At 47.9% G+C, this 12758-nt stretch overlaps 1 protein-coding gene and 1 non-coding gene across 3 annotated transcripts in view; one reads left to right on the forward strand and one right to left on the reverse strand.

Moving 5' to 3' along the window:
• Positions 1 to 12758, forward strand: part of LOC125748009 (copine-5) — a 92383-nt gene that overhangs the window by 45068 nt on the left and 34557 nt on the right. For both annotated transcript variants that reach the window (XM_049023791.1, XM_049023792.1), the window contains one exon: positions 5628 to 5691. In XM_049023791.1, coding sequence (XP_048879748.1) covers positions 5628 to 5691 — 64 coding nt within the window. The remainder of the gene's footprint in view (positions 1 to 5627; positions 5692 to 12758) is intronic.
• Positions 2926 to 3019, reverse strand: trnai-uau (transfer RNA isoleucine (anticodon UAU)). The gene is made up of 2 exons: positions 2982 to 3019; positions 2926 to 2961 (listed from the first exon to the last, which is right to left on the reverse strand). It is a non-coding gene; the product is annotated as a tRNA-Ile (tRNA).

Genomic DNA, 12758 nt, shown 5'->3' on the forward strand with positions numbered 1-12758 from the left:
ACTTACATGTGTGCATTAAATTTTTTACACAGGCTATTCTTGACTGATGTACATAATCAGTTCCGCAATCCCCTACGTCGGTCATGTTTCACATTAGTCAGAGTTAGTCAGACACCTTATAGCAAAACACACATAAGCCCAAGATATACCAATAAAACGAATAAGAGATATTAAATAAATGAAAAATAGTATAAGTTTAAATTTACTTACAGGTGTATGTTGCCTTTTTGTAGCAGTGTCATAGTCTGGATTTACTTAGGTCAGTTTTACGCCAGTCAGGAGCTGTCTGTATGTATTTGTACACTGTATTTATGCAGCTTGCGTATTGATGTGTCCTTCCTGCCGTGTTTATTTGTCAGACCTGGCGTCTCTGTGCTACCAGCTGTGTATATGCACCAGTGTGCTGCCTGGCCTGTGAGGATCCTTGCATTTTCGGCGGCGTTCTGTAAATCGATCTCTCCTGACGAACATGGCTCCAGTCTGCCATTTCTGAACTCCTTCGCTGCGCCGCGTTCCGTGGCAGGAAGCCTCCTTCCCCTGTGCTGTGGAAACCGGCGTGGGGGAGGGGAACGACGAGCTGGATACGTGGTGATACTCTCTGGGGAGAAAATAAGGAAAGCTTGGAGTCAGATATGTCAGCGCGGCGGCGTATGTGGTGGACGGGGCCGGTTGGCGAGGGCAGAGCACAGCCGGCTCTCTCCCTGCGCGTTATTCGGCAAACAAAAGGCCACGCGGCGATCAAAGCCGGACAGGGATGCCGAGCTTAAAGGGGCCGCTGTCCCTTCGCAGCCCACGCTGTCTTGGTGACAATGGAGAGCTGAAGGGGACTTAATCACCCCCCACTTAAGGTGTGTCTTCCTGCATCTTATGCTCAATCCAGTGATATTTATCCATCAGAAACTTCTGGAACCCCCCCCCCCCCCCCCCCCCCCCCCCCCCCTATTACATTTCCTTTCCCATTTTCCCAGATGCCCTTTTCAGAAACATCCCTCATTTATCACACTCCCCCCCCCCCACCCCTGTAACAGGCTGTTTGATAGTGTGCAGCTTTGCAGCTCGCGGAAGGGAGGGTTAGGGTTAGGGTCTGATCTCGTTATGGTGTGAAATCGCTCAGGGTTCAGGGGAAACTGCGCTGTGGCCCTGAACCCGGCCAAAAACCCATCAGAGTGTCTGACTTAGAACACGCTGAAAACTCTCCTGCAATAAGTGCACAGGGTTGACTGCCCCCCCCCCCCACCTGCCCACCTCTTTCCATTGCCTGTTTTTTAGTTAGCATTTTAATTAAGCAGTCTATCAATAATCATTTCAAAAGCTTCCTGATGGGCACCGACACTTTGAAGTTCCATAAACAGTTATGTAATGCATGCAGCACAATTGGGGAAATTCGAGAAAATTGACAATTCGCAATAATGGAAGGGCCTTTGATGACGGTTAAGGGATGTGCCCCTGACCATTAACCTCCGCAGGAACAAAACCCCCACTCTCTCACCTGAAAGCCTCATCTCCACACGGGCGGTGTTCTATAGACGTCTGTCGGTTAGGGTCTACCTTCCACACGTTGTTTCCCCCCTTAGCTGGGAGCTGAAGGAGTGATGATTGGACTCTGAGGCAGGTGTAACCCAGCTAACCATCAAAGCGACCGTCACTGTCACAGTGCAGTGTCACAGTGCAGTGTCACAGTGCACCCCGAAGCTAGCTGCGTCTATGCTGTAATCGGAAGGTCGCCAGTTTGAATCCCACAGTTGGCAGTGTGAAATCACCATTAGGCTCTTGAGCAGGACCTAAATGAATAACATGTAAAATTCAAAACCAGGAGTTAGACACAGTGCTACTTATCAGCACAGATAAGTGTAAACAGAATTCGAGTATAGTCCAATGAACGGGGGTGGGGGGTTTAATTTAAAAGACGAATAAAGAATGATAGCAGTGTGTTTATAATGTCTGGGTGTATGTAGACCAGAGCTATTTAATGTTGAACTTTATGCATTTAAACCCTGTTATTCTGTATGAATGCCCTGTGTGGGCAGGAAAGCATCAATACTGAGTTTGAAAAGGTTTATTTTAACAAAACTTTCATATGAATTAAGCACAGTGTGCCAACATTGTTGATTGATGAGCCAAGCTTTTAATGACATGGTATTCATATTTGTTTAATATTATGCATAATTCCCACAGAAGCTCACCAAACTCCCTTACATAAAACTTTCCTTGATCATAGAATGCTCTAGAAGTGATAGATGTATTTAGACGACGTGCACCTTTCGGGTCAGAGCGTGATGGAGAGACATTAAACTCCTGTGGCTGTAGCACGAGAGGGTGCGTCCTGAAGAGATCATGTCGCTAATGCATAGCAACAGCGCTCTCGAGATTCTGTCTTTTGCAGGAACATCTTAACTGACTCGTCGTACCACTGACCAGCTGTCTGTCTTCATTGGCTATTCCTCGGTTATGGTCTCCTGGCAACCCAGGATGCTCTTTCCTTGAATTTTGCACTTGTCCTCATGGGGTTTTTGGGTTGACAGATTTTTTTGATGTTAGGTTCTAACGGTGTTTTTGTGTAGCTCTCGCTCCTCTGCTAACTCGCACCTGTTCCTGGTTTCTCACTGGAAGCTCAGCCTAGCTGCACTTGTACCTAAATTGACTCCCTCACAGCAGTATGCCTGCGATGAATTATCTGTCTCACAACAAAGCATCTGCTAAATAAATAAATGTAAATGCTTTGTACAGCAAGAGGGAATTTATGCATATTTGATTGGCACAGTGGTACCTCTGCTGTATCGAATTGCATAGCTTACTGAAGTTGGATTCATTGCTAATCACCAGATTTGTGTTCAGTGCTTGATATGTGTGTGTAGTTCAGTGAGAATTCATGTATCTGTTATCAAAGAAAGATAAGATTGGTTGCTTGCATGCATGCAAAGCTTATGCTCCTGGTGAGGCTCGAACTCACAACCTCGGCATCGCTCCACCCGGCACTGCCATATAAGTACCGCGCGCTAACCGATTGCGCCACAGGAGCCCCTACGGGGAACAGGAGACGATCACGACACAGGAAGCGAGCTTGGAGTCTCTGGTTTGAAGCAATCAATTCACATCAAGCTTCAGCTCCCAGGAAACGTGGAAGTGGATCTGTTTCTAAATCCTTGCTATGAAAATTCCGGTGACTTTCAGTGAGTGCTGGTAGCTTTGGGTACTTGCAGGGTCACTCTGGTTACTGTGTCTGCACCAGGAGGGTGTAGATATCTGTGCAGGGAAGGTGGATGTCCTGGTCGTCCTTGCTCCTGCCACTTGGCGTTCTTTTGCTCTGCACCCCCCACCCCCAAGTTGTCAGCCAGCCAGAGCCCCCCCGCATCCCCCTCGACGCGCGTGTCCGCTTCCTGCCGGTGGGGGCAGGGGTTTTCCCTTTGGGAAGCTCAGATCCTCACACCCTCTTCCACACGGGCCAGGCATCGAAATCTATATCTGCTGCCTTATTTTTGCCTAAAGACTTGGGCGCAGGGTGCAATGGTGGTGTTTGCCATCGCTCAAGCTGAGCATCTGTGTGGGGTCCTCTGGGCTTGGGGCCCCTCTTGTCCACAAACAGTCAGGGGACCCCAAAGTCACTTTTTTCTTGGGATCCCAGAAACAACACACCTCCCCCTGGTCAGGTGGGACCATTCAATGGCACACGTGTTAAATAAAGGTTCAGCTTGAGTGTGAACATGAGAGCCCCCCTGGTTGAAGGGTGGGGGGGGGGGGGGCTGCTTTGTTGTCAAGGGTAAGGAAACATGCTTTTCGCTGATTGGCAGGGACACCCAACTCGATTGCCTTATATAGCCGCAGAAATGCTTCTCTGTTTCTTGCTCATAAATGGCTCACCAGTGAAAACCTGATACTGAAATACTGCAATCCCTATGGAAACCCCATCAGGAGGGCGGCCTGAGCCCCATTCAGGGGAGGAAGAGACGCAGGCGGGGACAATTAGAGCATCGCCTGGCATGCAAATTACCAGAGAGCCCATCGCTTTGCTCATATCTTGCGTATTTCTAAAAAAATGGCTTTTACCTACGTGGTTTAAACTGGCACTTGGAGAAGTCTAATCAATGTTTCAATTAAAAACTCCTCAATATTAATCCCTTAATAACGTGAATTTAACGTGCATTTCTGACATCCATCTATCCATCCATCCATCTCCTGATTGCTTACCTCGAGCAGAATCGGGGCAGGAGCCCATTTCTGACAGCATGGCGGAAGGCTGGGGTACATCCCCCCCATGGTGGTACTGTGCAGTATAAAATTGCATAATGACGTCCACAGTCTGGCAGCCATTGGGACACCTTTATTTTCTAAGTGCCCTGCGACGGTCACGCTGAGGAAAGGTCTTTGAGAAATGAAGGTCTGATGGAAATGAAGTGAAGCCTTCAGATGAGGCTTTAATAGAAGCTACGAGCAGGACGAGCGGATCAGGGGTCACTGTGAACGGCGGCTCAGTGGCTGCAATAGGCCAAGAGGCCGGGAACCAACGGGAGGATTTCTTGGTTTAACTTGATGCAAGAAAAAGGCACTACAGCTTAGTGAGTGGATTTCCATAGAGAAACGGCTCACGCATCAAATAGAACCACTGAGTGCTAAGGGGGAGGGGGGCTAAATTTCACCTGCCATTATGTGACGCTACTTCGGGGGTGGGGCTTTCTGGTCTGGTGCGTCAGCTGAGGATGTTCCACATAATTATTAGGAGGAAACTGGCAGCAAAATCTCAGGCAAAAATGGAAGTTATTCACTGACCCCCTCACTTCACAGAATACTGAATATGATGTGTATGAATACAGAAATGTCCCTATATTTCTAGACCTCGTCTATGCGTATGGTATATGCTTTACTGCTGGCTGGTGAGCTGCTCAATGATATTTTGCTGCTCTGCATCAAACCGTCTGATCACATGTATTTAAAACATGCTGTTATTGTTCTTTATATTTTTTTGTATGTAACCCCCTGTTCACTGAGCTCTATTCCTTTTCTGTTACTCTTATATGTACTGATGACCAGCATTGGGTCTATCTGCTGGTTTTGAATATTACGTCTTAGTTATATAACAAAGGCTTCCTTGGAATCACTGTGCATTTTTGAGAACACAGGGACAGTCAATCCCTGGAGCAATCGGGCCTTGCTCAGGGGCTCAATGGTGAACTCACTTTGCCATCACGGGGACTTAAACTAGCAACCATCTGATCACAGACACAGTGGGATAACCCACTGAACCACACACTGCTCCCATGTTTTTAATATCTGCCTCCGGCACAGAAGAGCATCAGTGCGAATGATTAGCAGAGAGAAACGATTCTGAGACATACTGTAACCAAGGAGGTGGGGGTGGGGGGGGGGTATCTGATTCAAACTGATGACCTGCTGATCACAGGCAGAGAGGCCTAATCCAGTACTACCCCGCCCTCATGGGAACCGAGTGTGTGTGTGTGTTTGCTGGATCAGAGCTCCTCCTCCTTGCCACCCAAGTCCCTAGCACCTTGTGGCAGGAGGGCCTCATTGGCTGAGAGCCCCCTGTCCCCCACGGCCATGGTCCGCGACCTGCAGCCCTTCCGTAACACCATTAGGTGGCTGTGCTCTCACCGGCCCTCTGCGCTTCCTTTCAGGGGCATTGCGGGGAAGAAGTGCGGAACGATCATCCTGTCTGCCGAGGAGCTGAGCAACTGCAGGGTGAGTGGGGCCAGCTGCACGGCCCTGTCTGTGCAGTGACTCAACGCAGCCCTGAAGACGGGCTGGCAGCTGTGGGCTAGTGTGACAGCTACGGCCGCACCTCTCAATACCTTTGCTAGTGACCAGCTATGCGTGTCTGTCTGAATCTCTGTCTGTCTACCTGTGTGTCTGTGTATATCTGTGTTTGCCTGAATCTGTGTCTGTCTATCTCTGTCTGTGTATCTGTGTTTCTTTGTGTTTATCTGTGTGTAAATCTGGGTGTGTCTGCGTTTATCTGTGCGTGAATCTGGGTGTGTCTTGTTTGTGTGTGTATCCGAGTGTGTCTGGGCGTGGCTGCTTTCTGGTGACTCAGCATATTTCTTGGCGCTGCCTTTCATACCTGGCCAATGCTGTGCTCCTGTCCTTCCCATAGATTACATTATTTTCTGCCCTTTGATCTGCTGGCTGATTAATTATTGACTCATTGAGCTCTGCACTCGTACACTTTGGGTAAGCAAGAGCACATGAAAATTCATTCAAGCTAAACAAAAATTTCCAATATATCCTCTATTTTAATGTTACGGAACATCTTTATACTTGCACTATTAATGACGCATATTAAGTATACATTATATAATTGAGCTTATACATCCTACAGTTTTACATTCTGAATCACATGCATTAGTAGGTGTGAGATAATTTTGTTGTTATGTGTTGAATTGCCTCCTCTGTCTCTAATAGCTTTTATTTTTCTGTATGGTTGTAAAGGATTTAATTTGAAAAAGTTCGCTAGTCAGCCGTAATTGCTTAATTGAAGTACCTTTCCAACATCCGGTGTTGTAGTGATTTTTAAGAAAAACCTGCTGGACATCTGGCAAGGGACTCGTCAGGCCAAATGTCACGGAATCTGGTAATGAGTGAATTTGCCGTGTCAGGGATCCTGAGGTTCTGGGGGCAGACAGAGGCTTCACAGAGTGTTTCTGTTCTCAGTTTTTTTTTGGAAAAAGGAGATGAAACAAGAGGAGCAGAGCAGGTGACAGCACCTTCGCAGCGATGTAAGAACACTCTTGCGCGAGCTGTGGCCCCAGCCTCGCCTGCCAGATGGCGGCTTGTGTAAGCGGTCGGGTCCTGGGGGGGCGCTTTGAGGCTAGATGAGGCTGCCACTGATGCTTTGCTTTTCCTGTCTCTGTTTCCCACGAACAATAATCTGCTTCCCCCAAAAATCTCAGGCTTTCCTACACAAAACCTCAAAAGCCTACATTGGTGCTCTTCGCCCACCTTCGTGGTCTTCTGAACGCTGTTCCCCCCAGAAGATTACACATCATTTGTTTACAGCAGCTGGCCGGGGGTGTCGTCTTAGGCCCCAGTCCAGCCAGAACCCAAATGTTACTCCACAGTACTACAAATTCTACTGTAACTCTACAACTAACTTCTGCGGCATGGACCCCAATATTTTCCATCCCCTTCACAGCAAACTGCCCAGTACCTGGAAGTTTTATGCTGTTTTTGATTAAGGTCCGTTTTACCCCTTCTGGCGTGATGCAGTTCTGTACCTGTAAGTCCTTTGTCCTATTTCCAAACGTTTGCTTATATTCTCTAGGAAGTATGTTGTTATATTGCTCTGTTGCTGAAGGAATTGAGGGGATTGGCATACAACTGAGTAGCGACAGTTCTGAAATACCAGATAGCAGGGAGGTAGTATTTTCCAAGGCAAACATCAGGTTATTGGTTTGAATTCTAGGCACAAAAACGGAATAATGCGTAATATGTAGCTATATAGTGAACATGAATAATGGCATACAGTAGATATAGTGCTTGATGACCACTTAATGGGTTTAGATGCTGTGCCTGTGATCAAAAGACTGCTGGTTCAGTCTCTGGGTTGGTAGAGAGATTTCACTGTCGGGCCCCTGAGCAAGGCCCTTAACGCCCATTTGCTCCAGAGTCTGTTTGACCCTGCTTTATATAAGAGGTCTTAGCAGGTCACAAAGGCTGAGGTACGTGTGTGTAATTGTATCAGAGCTTTGTTTGGATGATACCTTGGGTGACAGACTGCAATCGCTGTATGTGGGCGCCATGTCTGCTTCTCTTTTTCCCCCTGGCGAAATGACAATCCTTTGTTTTCCCCGGTGTCCTGCCGGTCTGCTGGAAATCCCCCGAGTCGCGTGGTTCTGTTCCCGGAATCTCCCACGCTTTTCCACGTAGTACTACCTAAATACAGCGATTTCCCATGCGACAAATCCCTGCCTTTATTCAGAATTATTTGAATGTATAAGAACGGTGACACCGGAGGCATCGCCGTGAAATTTCCAGAAATTTCCCAACCTCATAAAGCAGCATGTTTCCCTGGGTGGTGTCTGATGTGGCGTTTAAAGCCGGTGAGCATGTGGGATCAGTGCTCTGTGAGCCAGGGCTGAACAGTTCATCCCTCTATAGCCCACGGCTTTAAGAGTACAGTACAGAGCATCAGACAGCCTGCTACCCGGCCCACCCTTGTGACTGCAGGAGTCTGGGTAATTCCCCATAAGGCCGTAATAAATGCGCAAAAAAAAAAAAATAAAAGTAGCACCTTCCGGGTTGTAAATGACTGATGATTAAGCGTGGAGATGTAACATGTACGTGTAACATGCCTCAGTGAATCCAGGCTTGGGTATATATGAGGAATGCTGTGTCTTAACATGACCAGGATGCATCTACATGTACAGCATGTCCACACGTGTGAATCCACACACATGCACGCCTTTTTCTGTACATGTGTTTTCTCTGACGAGCGACGTGATGTTCCTCATCCGATCAGATCAAAGTTCCTCCCTTGTTGGTATGCCCCCATCCTCCCCCTCCCCCATGAAATGGAGGGGTTTGTGAGGCTCCGTCTCTCTGTCAGTCTCTAATCTGCTCTCATCCGTGCGTTGCCTTCTCTTCCTCCCACTTCCGCCTGTGTCTGTTCTCCGCTAACGAGGTCTGACTTCCCGAATGTGGGGCAGCGGAGAGTCTAGAGACTGTAACTTCATGTCTAAAGTTTTAAGATAAGATAGGATAAACTTTATTGATCCCTTGGGGAAATTCGGTATAGATTTGCCCAAGCTGAGGCTCAAACACAGGTCCTTTGGCACATCGGCGGCTGATCTCTAAGCAGTTGAGTTCTCCAGCAGATTTTTTTTTTGCCTCTCTTCACTGTTTCCCTGTAATACTTTTCGAATCTTTGACCTTCTCTTCAATAATTTGCATGTTAATTTACCGTATAAACTATCAGTCCCCAATTTAAATGTTTTTACTGCAGTGTAATGCGATGACTGATTGTCAGGCATTTTGGCAGGACGCCTCATAGGACCCCAACCTCATGGCAGGAAGCTGCTGGATTTGCTCTAGCAGCTCAGCCTCCTTTTAAAGCACGTGTCTGCTTCAGCTTCGTATGACATTGGGGTGTGACCCGCATGCTGGGATATCGATGTAGCTCGCCCTGGGGAGAGCGGCCGTCCCATGTGGAGCTACAGAGAGCCTGCTGTGAAAAAGTCAGGCGAGGGCTGTCAGAGCCAACAGCCAGTCTGCAGGTGTGCGTTCGAGCCCTCTGTGTCGCAGTCTTGTCTGTGTCCGATAAAGCACCAGGAGCCATTATACAGCCCCCACAGCACCCCCCAAGCTCCATTAATGTCCCTTTAATCGTTTAATCTCTGGGCCCTTCGCCCGCGGTCCTGAAACGCTCGAGGCACTGGCTAAGTGCCCACCCTGCACAACCGTAGGACATCCGCTTCAGCGAGATTAGCTGTGCCGAAATCACTGTGGTGCTAGCAAGCCGCCAACCTGTGTGTCCTGCTACCTCCAAGTGTGATGGAGTGTTCTGTAGGACACACAGCAGGCGGCAAGTGTCCATGCACCTGATATACCCCGGACGGCCTGCACAGGCGATATGTGGACTCGAGACTAACAACTGGTAGCACCAGGCAGGAGGAATTCTGCAGTATCATTAGCAACAGTTACGTGATGCTTCGTGAGATATACCGCCACGTCTTGTGGTATCATTAGCGACAGTCACGTGACGCTTCGTGAGATATACCGCCACGTCTTGCGGTATCATTAGCGACAGTTACGTGACGCTTCGTGAGATATACCGCCACGTCTTGCGGTATCATTAGCGACAGTTACTTAAGGCTCCGTGAGATATACCGCCACGTCTTGCGGTATCATTAGCGACAGTTACGTAATGCTCCGTGAGATATACCGCCACGTCTTGCGGTATCATTAGCGACAGTTACATAACGCTCCGTGAGATATACCGCCACCTCTTGCGGTATCATTAGCGACAGTTACGTAATGCTCCGTGAGATATACCGCCACCTCTTGCGGTATCATTAGCGACAGTTACGTAACGCTCCGTGAGATATACCGCCACCTCTTGCGGTATCATTAGCGACAGTTACGTAACGCTCTGTGAGATATACCGCCACCTCTTGCGGTATCATTAGCGACAGTTACGTGACGCTTCGTGAGATATACCGCCACCTCTTGCGGTATCATTAGCGACAGTTATGTGACGCTTCGTGAGATATACCGCCACCTCTTGCGGTATCATTAGCGACAGTTATGTGACGCTTCGTGAGATATGCCGCCACCTCTTGCGGTATCATTAGCGACAGTTACGTGTTTTTTTCGAGAGACATCGCCACCTCTTGCGGTATCATTAGCGACAGTTACGTGACGCTTCGTGAGATATACCGCCACCTCTTGCGGTATCATTAGCGACAGTTACGTGACGCTTCGTGAGATATACCGCCACCTCTTGCGGTATCATTAGCGACAGTTACGTGTTTTTTTCGAGAGACATCGCCACCTCTTGCGGTATCATTAGCGACAGTTACGTGACGCTTCGTGAGATATACCGCCACCATTTGCGGTATCATTAGCGACAGTTACGTGACGCTTCGTGAGATATACCGCCACCTCTTGCTGTATCATTAGCGACAATTACGTGACGCATCGTGAGATATACCGCCACCTCTTGCGGTATCAGTAGCGACAGTTACGTGACGCTTCATGATATATACCTCCACCTCTTGCAGTATCATTAGCGACAGTTACGTAACGCTTCGTGAGATATACCGCCACCTCTTGCGGTATCATTAGCGACAGTTACGTGACGCTTCGTGAGATATACCGCCACCTCTTGCGGTATCATTAGCGACAGTTACGTGTTTTTTTCGAGAGACATCGCCACCTCTTGCGGTATCATTAGCGACAGTTACGTGACGCTTCGTGAGATATACCGCCACCATTTGCGGTATCATTAGCGACAGTTACGTGACGCTTCGTGAGATATACCTCCACCTCTTGCAGTATCATTAGCGACAGTTACGTAACGCTTCGTGAGATATACCGCCACCTCTTGCGGTATCATTAGCGACAGTTACGTGACGCTTCGTGAGATATACCGCCACCTCTTGCGGTATCATTAGCGACAGTTACGTGTTTTTTTCGAGAGACATCGCCACCTCTTGCGGTATCATTAGCGACAGTTACGTGACGCTTCGTGAGATATACCGCCACCATTTGCGGTATCATTAGCGACAGTTACGTGACGCTTCGTGAGATATACCGCCACCTCTTGCTGTATCATTAGCGACAATTACGTGACGCATCGTGAGATATACCGCCACCTCTTGCGGTATCAGTAGCGACAGTTACGTGACGCTTCATGATATATACCTCCACCTCTTGCAGTATCATTAGCGACAGTTACGTGACGCATCGTGAGATATACCGCCACCTCTTGCGGTATCAGTAGCGACAGTTACGTGACGCTTCATGATATATACCTCCACCTCTTGCAGTATCATTAGCGACAGTTACGTAACGCTTCGTGAGATATACCGCCATCTCTGCTCTAAAGTAACTACACTGCCGGCTTCAAATGAACACGTAGATGCTCACACATGCAAACACACACACTTTGACACACATATGCAAACACAGACACAAACGCACATACACGCACACATGCACAGATGCACACACACACACACAGACACACATGCAGACACAGACGCACACATATACATACACACACACATGAACAGACACACACACCCCTTGTTTAATCATTCCTGGTCACGGTGTAATAAATCACAGCCGGCATCGCTGCAACTTGTATGTCATGCTTGACCGTCTTCTGAAGTCTGAAATCAGCAATATGGCGTGTGTGTTTTCAGTCATACAAGTGCTTTATTTACGTATAACTGTATTATGGGGTAGATTGGGATTAAAATTGATGTGATAGAAAGCATCAGCTCTTCAAAAAGGCTGTAAACAAGCCAGGGATATAATTTGTAATGGTATTTGCTTTTTTCAAAAAAATGAATAAAAAATGTTTTATAGATCCAATGAAAGAATTAATATAAATATTTACAGTGAGATATTTATACAAACAATTCAGGTCTGTTGAAGATCTGACAGATGTTTCCCCTTGTAAATATATAAATTTGCCACACTTTAATATTGAGTGGCACTGGGAAGGGAAATCACATCAACAAGATCCCCCCTCTCTGGTTGTTAAGAGCTTTCAGTAGCATACCGCTTATGTAGTGGGTTACATGTTAGTGAAATGTCGCTGGTTTAACTCCGCCGGTCTGGTGACGGTTTTCCTGGAGCAGTTCGAGCTGTGAATCATGCAAGCCGCCTGGAATTCCTCCTGGCTTTACGCTCCTAGAAAAATGTCCGAGCGGGGTGAAGTGGGACACCGATGCGCGTGGAGTCACTCTGTAACCGGCATTGCTTGGGCTCCTGAGACGACACACAATAATCGCAAAGATATGAAAGCCGAGTGCCCGTTTCGAGGCTTCCCCAGCAGGAGGGCGATGTGGCTGTTGGCCATGTCGTGCATGTTCCTCACAGTGCTCAGGTGATGCTTCTTGGTGATGTCTTCGGTCAGCTATTTAGCAGGGCCATCGATGGGAGAGTTTGGTGATTGGAAGGTCACAGGTTCAAATCCTGTCCTTGGACAAATAGTCTCTTGGATCCTTACGCAACATCCTTAACCCTCTGGAAGCTTCCTCAAGGGCACCAGATAAATACTGTCCTCAGACCTCAAGCTTCAT

The sequence above is a fragment of the Brienomyrus brachyistius genome, chromosome 8 (genome assembly GCF_023856365.1).
Source record: "Brienomyrus brachyistius isolate T26 chromosome 8, BBRACH_0.4, whole genome shotgun sequence".
NCBI lineage: Eukaryota > Metazoa > Chordata > Actinopteri > Osteoglossiformes > Mormyridae > Brienomyrus > Brienomyrus brachyistius.